Source organism: Saccoglossus kowalevskii, chromosome 6 (genome assembly GCF_978046115.1).
Source record: "Saccoglossus kowalevskii chromosome 6, keSacKowa6.1, whole genome shotgun sequence".
Lineage (NCBI taxonomy): Eukaryota > Metazoa > Hemichordata > Enteropneusta > Harrimaniidae > Saccoglossus > Saccoglossus kowalevskii.
The window spans coordinates 24,433,813-24,445,043 of NC_140646.1; the positions used below are offsets into that span (position 1 = coordinate 24,433,813).

The following is an 11,231-nucleotide window of genomic DNA, read 5'->3' on the forward strand; positions in this document are numbered from 1 at the left end:
GTTTTTGGTGCGCGAATTAAACGAGTACTTTTAGATTGATTCAAAAAGAAACTGCTTTCATAAATTTATTTGTGATTTGTTTTGTTTTCCAATGAACACGATTACAGGACGTTTTTTTAGTGCCTCTGAGACTCATGGCTAGCGACATTCATGGCATATAGTCGGACAGAGAACACGCACTGCGTCAAGGACCACGCACCATGTTACACTTGAAATGAAACAGTGAAAATCGGCAAAGGTCACTCTGTACACAAACAAACAATGAACACGTGGCTACAAAGTAGCTGTCTGGCTGCACTGCCTTTTTTTATTTTTCTAGGCATCGCCCGGGCGATGTTATGGCAGATATTACAAAGCCCATCTTGTCTGGAAAAATAACTCTGCATTGATAAAAATAGTCTCAGAAAATGTTTAGAAAAAATAATGTTTCGCGTTGACCAAATATAATTATGCAAAGTATAAATTCAAAGTGTTTTAATACATTGGTGAAAGGTCGCATTTTACGTGAACAAGAAGGAAAAGCAGGCCAAAGTCGAAACTTGTTGCGCGGCGATGCTGACATCAAGTGTGTGTTGACCGAAGTTTGACCCCCAAGTCACGCACTGAACTGGCGCGTTACCTTAGCAACCTTTTTCTTTCGTGCCCCACGCGTCAAACTAGTAAAATTGTTATTATACCCGAAGGTACTGTAATTACGCAACTTGTATGCAACTCTGTACTGGCTTGAACATATCAACGTCGTTTACTTAGTGCACTGCTTTTCTAATTACGCAAATTTGTTTACAATATTGTACCAGCTCTGAATATTTCAACTTCGTAATGTATTGCTTTCATGATAATTAGTTTTTTTAACTATTGTTAGGGCACTGACCCGGGGTATTGGGTCTGTGAATATTTCAATATCACCGACTTGATAATGCGTTGCATTCGTAATATTTATGCAAACATAAACATACCATACGTCAAATTAAATTTTACTTTAATACAATAAACTCTGGGTAGCGGATCGCATTATTCACGTACATTTCGACTGAACGCTAATAACCACGCGTTTGAATTACGTGCGGCATTGGGCAATGACATCCAGAGTTCATGCACTGATATTTAAATTCGGGCCACCCAGCTTGACGCAAATCAATATAGTTCATTTGTTTAAAGAATCTTTCAACTCTCACAAATACCATGGACGCGAATTGTTAACTGGGGGTTAAATGAAAGGGAACGTCCTTCTAGGACAAAAAACACGTCAGTACAAGATTATGTGTGCAAGGTTAGATTTATAGAAGGTACATGACCGCTTAACTTTGTGTTTTTTACCGAATCCGGTATAATGAAATGTGATACGAGGTCAATCGCCAGACCAATCAAAAATGTCAATTTACGCACCATAGGGCGGTTCACTTAAATGACGTAATAGAACAATGGCGAACACATGGTCGATGCAACCCTGTGGACCAGTGACGAAAAAGCCATGTACTAAGATTTCCATCACGGAAATTTGTAATCGATGTGCTGACCGATGGATATTTATCGACTAAGTAATAATCTTTCCCAACATCTGTAGTGTCATGGGGGAATGATTTTTTTCACGTCAAATCTTTACCGAACCTAAACTGCTTGCTATTACTGAAAGGCGATGATGACGGAGATCATCTGCGATTGCGGCGACACCAAATACTGATAACTTAAAATTATATGTATATTTTTAATGTCTTCATGCAATATATTCTGAGTTATCCACTTTATTCTGGCCCGCGAATTAATAGGATACAATTTTAAACCTGTTTTTGAATGCCGCGAATTAAAAGGATACATTTAAAAATTAGCGTTCGAAAATAAAATGGGTGCGCGAACTAATAGAGACCACGAATTAATCGAGTTTTTACAGTACTTGCGTATCGAACTACTAGTATCTTTCCCCAAACGAGTCGTTTTCTTTCCGCAATACACATCTTTCAAACACATAATAGTTATTAGTTGTTCTCGTGACCGTGGTTCACTAATATTACTTTTAATATATACAGTATGTTCCCGTTTAATTGAATAAAATTGAAAGTTAGTTTCAGATTGCAGTGATGTTTCCGTACATGTTAACTAAATGTGGTGGTAGCTAAATGTTATATTCAGTTTGTACCCCGTTTCCACAAAACATTTGAATATTTTTGTTTTCATGATACATGAATTTTCTTATTATGTTATTTTTCAACGACTATGCTCGTTTTTTATTGTTGTCTGCCTTGCGATTTTTTTCAAACGGACTTTCAATCCGTCCGTTTTCATGTCTGTCATCATCTTGACTATCTGTTCACACTCTTTCAAACAAAATGCTTGTCTAAGTTTGTACCCCGTTTTCGACAAAATACACGAATATTAATGTTTTCATGATGCATGAATCTTCAAATTTTGTTATTTTTCATCGATTACGCTTGTTTTTTGTATTTCTCTGTCTCGCTTTTTTTTTTAAATAGACTTTCATTCCATCGTCCGTTTTCACGTCTGTCACCACCTTGACTACACGTCCAATCTTTCAGCCTGAATGCACGTCTACCCACAGGTATTCTTCAACCTGGTATGTTTTATAGATTTTATTTTTCATTCTGTTCGTCTGTTTTTTCCAGTTTAAAAAATGTGGAGCCTTCATCCCTTGTCTATTTCTTACACTAGATACCAGCTTAAATCTAAACTATCATAGCATATGTCAGACATACACAAAGTAGAAGTAATGTCTGAAGGACTAAAAATCACATTTTTGTCAGAAACGCGTACATTGGAATATGTTTTAGTAATTCACACTTAATTAATAACAAATATGTTTTTTTACGTTTTATTTACTTTTCATGTTTTTAAATGGAGGCCATTTTCTTAGAATAACAAAATTGCTCTGACATTCCTTTTCAATCACTGGTAGCGAAAATAACATAATGTACAGTAGCCAAAATTAGATTGCTATGGTAACTGAAGAGTGGGCAGAAGGAAGCCTATACATGTATACATCCTCACACAGCTTTAATTAATAAATACAGCCCACAGCATGTTTCATAACATTGTTAGTAATCTTCACTGGGTTTTAAATTCATATGTCCACCAGTAAAACAATGAGTTCTATTGTAATTTCACATGTTCATATATACTACGTTCACGTTACGGGATCTCGGCACGTGCCGAAATTTTTAATCCGTTGTGTTTGCAGAGGGATTACAGCAGTTGTGTTCACGTTATTCAGGACACATTTAGGACCGACTGGGCTCGTGTCGAAATCACGCTCTCATTCGTCGATCTGTTGGCCCAAACGATACGCATATGATGATGATAATAATAATTGTTATAGTGAAATTATATCCATTTGTTACAATGGTGTTTATTACAAGCCATCGTGCACATGAACGGCAAAGAATATTGGAAACACAATTATTTTTTTTCATGTCAATGTAAAATAGAGGTTGCAGCAGCATATATATATACGTCGCTGACGACGGTTTGCATTCATTACTACAGCATCCGACCATATACTAGTATATCTGAATTTCCTGTCATCGTCATTTCATACTTATCAATCAACTTATGTTTTTCTTAAATTTACCACCCAGGGCGTGATTTCGGCTCGTGCCGACCGTTCAGAAAGCAAATCTCGGCACGTGCTGAGTTTCGGTCCCAAGCATCTATCGGGACTGAGATTGAGTTCTTTTCGACACGTGCCGACTCAGTCCCGACCGTTCACACACAATTTTCGGCACGTGCTGACTCGGTCCCGAGTCTCGGCACGTGCCAAGATCTCTAACGTGAACGGCCACTATAGATTTAATTTGGTGATTTAACTGCAAAAATAGAAAAATTAAAACCCAGTGAATAATTAATATATTTACAGCAAGCACAAAGATCATCTGCACATACTGTTTAAAAATGATACTGACCTAGGTTATTACAATGGTTTATGGGTAAAACACAAAAGAATTGCACATACCTACATTGAAAAGCATTTTTTTGAAAGATTTTTTAAACAGAGCAAATGTCTACCGAGGCCTATATCAATTTTGTGTCTGTAGCAGGTATTCAGGATCGGAAATACAATTTATTTAGAAAGATGCTATTTGATGCTTTGAGAAAAACATTTTGGTAAATTTAATGAGTTGAATGTCTGCAAACGACCTTTAAACCAACACCAACAATTTGATACCTAATACTAAAGAAACTAACAGGAAGTATATAGGATTCTTGTTATTCATTAGGTAACTAAGCATTTTAACCCAAAATAATGTTTACGAGAAGTAAAATTGTCAGTGTACAATTAATTTTTTTCGACAGGCAAAGTGTTATAATGTAGCAAGAAATTCAATGTTGAGCATAATCATGAGTAATTTCTCAGTGGGAAGACTGTATTATTATTATGTGACTAATTTGCCATTTAGAAAATTAAATGAATTAAAAAATATGTTAATTTTTCAAACTAGAAATAATTTTTTTAAAACCCCGAATGCTAATAGAAATGAAATACTACCATTGAATATTGTACATTTCATTTAAGTTGTTTATAAAAGAGCACAATCATTTGGCCTTTACATGTGACCACCACATACTGTGTAAAGTCAACTATCCTGTAAATCAGAAATGCCTTGGCTTCTAATAACAAACACCAAAATATCCATCTTTACCTGCATTTTACAGATCTATATGATCTTGTTTTATCCAGCAACAAACAAAATGAGCATTTAAAAAAAAAAAAAAAAAGACTTATTTGTTTTTCAGAATGTGGTTTACTTGCTAAGTATGAGTCATAGACATTGTTGAAAGCAAACTTTGTTTCCTGCTTTCAGCATTGAATACTTGCCCTGAGAGTAGGTGAGGGCACACCCTAGTGTGGACCATAATCACTGGCAAAGTAAATACACTACAAACCACTGTGTGACAGCTGTATATTTAAAAAAAAAAAAACTCCTGTAGCAACTTTCATAAGTTTACATATGACGGGTTGTGAGCTAAATAATTCCTAAAGGCCAAACGGTGATATAATTAGACCATGCACGATGCAGTACAAAACGATCAAACTAGACGTTTAAATTAATACTAGCCATGATATTGTTGCAAACACTACAAACATTCGCATTTTACAGCATAACAACGTTTTGGCTAATTTAAAAATGCTAAATGAGCAGTTTTGTTTTCAAACAAAATCATGGAATGAAAGCGATGATTTTTTGTTATTAATTAATGCAAAATACAAAAGTGATGGTACACATGGTTCATTTCAGGACAATAACACCCTACCTCTCACTCCCACAAACTCCAAAACATGGAGTTGTTGACTAGATGCAAAACACTATAGTTTTTGTTTCCAAATGCAGGCCTCATGAATATAATTCATTTGATTCCACAAATCAATGGAAAAGTTTGTGTGACTTCACAGTAAACATTATGGCAACCACAATAAAACACATCAACATAAACATACCTCCATACAAAAGGTTAAAGGTTAAAAGTGAGAGTGGTTTAAAAAGACAAGCTGGGTGTGGTTAGTTGGTTTTCATATTTTTTTTGTCATTTATATCTCAAAAATCTCACAGAACAACCATGTCTAATTATTCTCAATACTACAACTTAGGCGTTACCCAAATTCATCCCACAAAGGTGGAAATATGATCTTGAGTGGACATCATAGTTTTCTCATTGATGAGGAACAGGGAACTGATATTGATGGCATTTATCTCTTGGAGTAACCCCCCAAACACCCACACCCAACACACACACACACTATTGGAATGGTAAGTGGTGTTCACTAGTTAATAGAACAAAAACGTTAGCATACTGGCGAAGAAATGTTAAATACAGGCTAAATCTAATACCTGGTCCAGACTCTTAGCGCTGGTTAACAAAGTGCAAATGAACACATAGCTTGGCTACATTGTAAGTACCCACTGTGACGACCTTTGGAACGGGATTATTAAGCACATTATCAAATATATGCAATTTTATATTTTCAAAATGTTGAGGGACTGTGTTATATTCAAAACTTTGTGCTCTCGCGAAAACTGGAAGAACCAAGTAACACCTTAATAACCATGTTATTCCGTGATAAAATTATTTCTTTGTAAATTATAACTATTTCACTATTTTTTTCAAGTTTAAGAAAAGATCATTATCAGCTATTGATAACATTTTTTTAAAATTTGTTTACCAGTAAGAAGAAATCAACACGAAAGCCCTCTAACAACAAAAACAGGCCAAAAATACACGTAGTAAAAGTTTTGTGGCGGTGTGTGGTAGCAGAGATACTTTCAATGTTCTAATCAAAAGGAACTCTGGGAAGGAGAATACCAAAACCAAGACAGTTCTATCCCACCAGTCATTACACCTCACTCTTTCCACACTGATCAGACCAGACGGTTGTAGTAGAATGTACGGCAGCTTCAGTTTAAGACAACATAAATATACATTCATGCATTCAAAATACTCTGCATTCTATTGCGCCATTTTGCAACCGTTCCTGTGCACATTGCTAGTGATGTAGAAAAGAGGATTTACATGAATGAAGTATTGGTTACTTTTTCAAATTTTTATTTTGCTTTTCAGTTTTGTTTGGACCACCTACTTTTTCATTTTTTCAAAACAAATCTACATCACTGCGCCACAAAATGTTAACAAAACTTGCAACAGAAGCAGAGCCTCACGTGTGTCAGTTTGTATTTGTTAACAGCAGCTTAGCAAAGGACACCGAATGATGGTGTGCCCTGTGCATGGTCACAATTGGTTCTAGCAAACATAATCTAAGCCCAAACTTGGCGTAGCGGTAATAACCAAGAAGAAAGTAATCTTTAGTGACCAGAAACAAAAACGTTATGAAATACCTGAAACAAGAACAAGACCAGCACATTTTCACACATAACTGTGCATTTCAGAAAATCACTACCGATTTACATCCAGAAATAGACCTAAAAGAAAACTTTCATTCCGGCAATGTTTTAAGTGGTGCAGCATTACAATACTTGTACACACATGATTTTGGTAAAAAAAAAAAAACTTGTATAATACAATCGGAAATTTTAATAAAAGGTAAGATAAAGCTTAACCCCAGGTGACATTTTTTGTTTTGTTTTCGCATGTTTTTCTGTAATAATGACTTGATAATTCTGAAACATTATATTATTTCATGTAGACAAACCTGTGATTATTTAATACGATGAGAACTCACATGATTTTGGCAACAAATGAACTGGGATTTATCTCCAGATTAGATTGCATCTAATATCCGGTAATAACAGATTACAGGTAACATCTGTGTAGTATACATATATTTGTCTTTGTTTTGTTAGTGTGAATGTCACATTGTCCATAAAAGACGGTATTTTAGAGAGGTATAATAATACTGATTCCACTTAATAAGAAATGTAATATATAAATAAAATAATAATAATATGATGCCCATATATGGTACATACTACCAATTCATGTAGTCCTAGGGATACCATTATTCTAAGCTAGTAGCCCACCTAGATTGCTAACAATTTACAAAGAAATGACACTTTGTTTTTCAAAATTGATATATAACAGCATGTCTTAAAAACTTTGTGTAAAGAAACTGAGCAATACAATTAATTTGTTTTCACACTTTTGTGAATGGTTGAAAATACCACCAAACCCAATGGACTTTCTAATAATACCATGGAAGGACCAGCACTTGAAATGGTAGTGAAGTTGAAATCAAATGTTTGCTTTTTTAGTAAGGCAATGAAGTTTATGATTTACGACAATGTTTTCACTGAGTATATCATTCAGATTTTATTATATCATTCAGATTTTCTACTAAGGTTCCATTGATACTAAGGCTTCTGGCACTACTTATCACAATTTTAAACTCACACATGATGCAATTACACAGCTGATTGGAGAAAAACAGTCATTACGCAGTAACTAATAAGCTGCAAGCCAATCAGGTAAAGCACAGAGATTATACAATTGACTGACTGATTGAGACAAGACTTATGATCTCTGTGCTAGCGGAAAAGCTTATCCTGAAAAGGGCAGGGGTTGACATTAAAAGTAAGAGCTGTCTGTTCATTGGTCGGGTTAGCAAATAAAAATGCCTGTCCCAATGGACGAAGCCCCAGCCTACAATAAAACTTGTATTTATTATTCTATATTATCGTAATATTGATCCTCGTTCGTGGACAGGTTTGAAGTAGAAGTGCAGGGGTTCTCACATGATAAGTTTTGTCGCCAATGTAATTACCATAGGGCAAACTACTGAAACTGTTGTATTTCTACTAATACAATGTAGGTCCTTACCGTAACCTCCTGATTTCATTTGTTTCAGGTACAGTTCCAGACACTTTGTTTTATCTTGTTTTCAAAAAAATTGCAAAAAAATGTTTATTTCAACTTCGGGTTTTACTTATGCCCCATAGAGTTCCATGTATTAACTCTTAATAAAGTTATTTCACTTTTTTTTCAAAAATTTGGTCCCAGACCCTAAGCAATCTATTTGTAAAATCTAACAAAAGAAAGAAACTGTATTAAGCAGCCTTAAGCCATTTTTGCCACTCCCCATCTAGCTAGTAAGTGAAAAAGTTATATCTTTATTCATCTGCCCACAGCACACAGGCAATTTCTGAAATTACCTGTCCCAGCTAAAGTTCTGTCAGGGGCAAATTGACAACACATGAAGCAGCCAAGCCTTTTAAAAATGCCTGGGGAGCTTAAAATAACTCTTCTGAACTCAGTAATGTAAGTGATTAGGGATGGTATACGATTAAAATCTCTTGGAAATTATATGTATCAGGACATCAATAATTAGCTCTTCTGGGTCATGATTTGGGTGAGTGATAGGTGAGTGGAGTGATCACTCGTTTTATAAAGTAATGTCTAATGAAGGACTTTGTGTTCCGTAATTGTCAGTACATTTCTATTTCTATCTATGTGTCTTTCAACATTATCCAGTACATCCATTTTTGTCTCAGGGTTTAGAAGAGAAAATGTAAATATTCAGAGCTGCATTAGCCAAAACAGAAAATATTAGAAACTGAGTTGAACAGACTACATAACCTGAGTTGTACTTTCTACAATTAGAATGTCTCAGGTTCAAGGTCAACAGTGTTTAACAGGTTATTCTACCTGACTGTTATTTACTGCATTACTGCTGCACACACACTGTAGCTTATTCTCAAAGAATTACTAATTGAATAGCATTTAGAGTTAATCTACAAACACCATTCTCAATGTATAACATGATGGAGAAATTACAATTTTAATTACACTGTCAAATACATTTGTTCTAGGCATGAAAAAAAAAATGGTGTAAATAATTACATTTGTAACATGATATAATATAGTTAGGGTTAAAATTGAATTATTCAATTACCTGCACAGTCTCAGTTCGATTGAACTCAATGGATAAAAGTACATCAGTAAATTCTATAAATAGGTTTCTACTACATGCACTTCACATATTTACAAAATGAGCGATCTATACTCTATACTCGTATGGGTTTATTGGTTTCCAGACATTTTCTCTTAATTAATTACAGTCTGCCCAATGAATAAAAATATTTGCGGGGTTATAGCTCATACTACTCATCTTAATTACAATGATGAATTACAACAACAATTAACGACATCCATAACCTTCAACAAAAGATGGAGAATAGCTAAAACTGTCTTTTTTTAATTTTCTTATTAGTAAAATATTACTATCATATCTACAGGTTGGGTAAGGGAAAAACAACAATATTGCACAACACATGACAAACATTCACACACTAATGTCAATTTTTGTTAGTCAACGTAGTCCACGCAAATGTCATGAAAAGACACTCCTAATTTGAAGCATAGATGGAACATAAATATAGTTTACCAGAGCATTTAGTTACTGTTGTGGTCCTAAAACAAAATCATAAAAATGATACATTTTTTTTACACTTCTTTTATCCCGAAACAAAATTTCTTGGATGTAATTTATATCATGCATAATTGAATACATACCTTTTTGTGGAATTACCTGACTTGATACTGCTGCAAGTGTAGGTTCTTGAGACTGTATTGGAGATGGAGAAGCACTCTCCTGTCGCTCCAGCGACTTTTCAGTGATATTGCAGCATTCCTAAAATTCAAAGAAATACTTTAACCACTGAAACGAGCCAGCTTAACATGATTTGCAGCCATATTGGAGTGACAATATGTAATGGCTCTAAATAATAATTATTTAAATATCATTCCAGGTGAACTATATCATCTCAATATTTCACAGGCCGTTGATTTACGTGTAAGAGAAAATAAACAAACTGAACGCCATCTAGCAACGACAGCCAGTCCAACAACACAGTGATGCTGATCATACATTTTTACTCCATTCTGTTCAGTGATCAGCCGTCATCTGTCATTACTGCGGCCCTTACCTTGCTTCTCCTGTGTTCTTGTGGCGACGGAATTTTCGGCAACCTGTCAAGCTGGCTTTTGAGGAATTCCTTTTGACGGAATATGAGGGCAGGGTGAAAGGATGCCATAGTCAATAGTAACAAGAATTCATCGTAAACTTCATTCCCTGGCTCCGTGTTTATGTTGTTAAAGATGGTGTCCATATTTTGAGATAGGGTCTTGAAAATAATCTCCGAACATTTCCTATTCGACGAATATAGTAAAGCCATGCTAACAATAAGTTTACTGCGAATTATCTGGTTTGATATATCCGTTAACTGTTCAATTTCTGACTTATTATTTGCTCTGATTTCTGCATCCCTGAGATGAGTGTAGTCTCTTCTCGCTAGATCTTCAATGCAGGCACCAAGAAATCTCAATTCCAACGGCAAACACAAATCCAACAATCCGCATATAAAATCCATACGACTGGATCCATTTAGTCTCCCAAACCATTCATATACTTCTTCCTTATACACCATTGTGTAGATGCCAAGTAGCTAAAGTATCACAGAAGTCATAAATAAGGGTATAATTTAGCCCAAATCAACTGCTAAATACTAAGTAAATCTCCATGAAACTAGCCGCCATTTGCAAACGTAACTTGGAACAGCCAACACATCCGGGTATTCTGACATAGACAACCACATTCAGTGAGTAGGGAGGATTCAGCTATATTTTTTGATGGTGTGCAGTCGTATTGTTGAACACCCGATTTGAAAAATGTAAATATTTTCAGCATGCTTTTATGCAAGGAATAACAAATGCACGACACTAATTTCGTACCTTTTATGTGTCTTGTTATTGAGAACGGAAAACGACTTTTGTCA

The 11,231-nt window shown here is 35.1% G+C and overlaps 1 protein-coding gene across 1 annotated transcript in view; it reads right to left on the bottom strand.

Annotated features, from left to right (window-relative positions):
• Nucleotides 1–11,026, bottom strand: part of LOC100378270 (uncharacterized) — a 36,171-nt gene extending 25,145 nt beyond the window's left edge. The window contains exons 1-2 of the mRNA XM_006817277.3: nt 10,383–11,026; nt 9,970–10,087 (exon numbers count right to left, since the gene is read on the bottom strand). Coding sequence (XP_006817340.2) covers nt 9,970–10,087; nt 10,383–10,883 — 619 coding nt within the window. The 5' untranslated portion in view covers nt 10,884–11,026. The remainder of the gene's footprint in view (nt 1–9,969; nt 10,088–10,382) is intronic.
• Between the last annotated feature and the right edge of the window lie 205 nt (nt 11,027–11,231).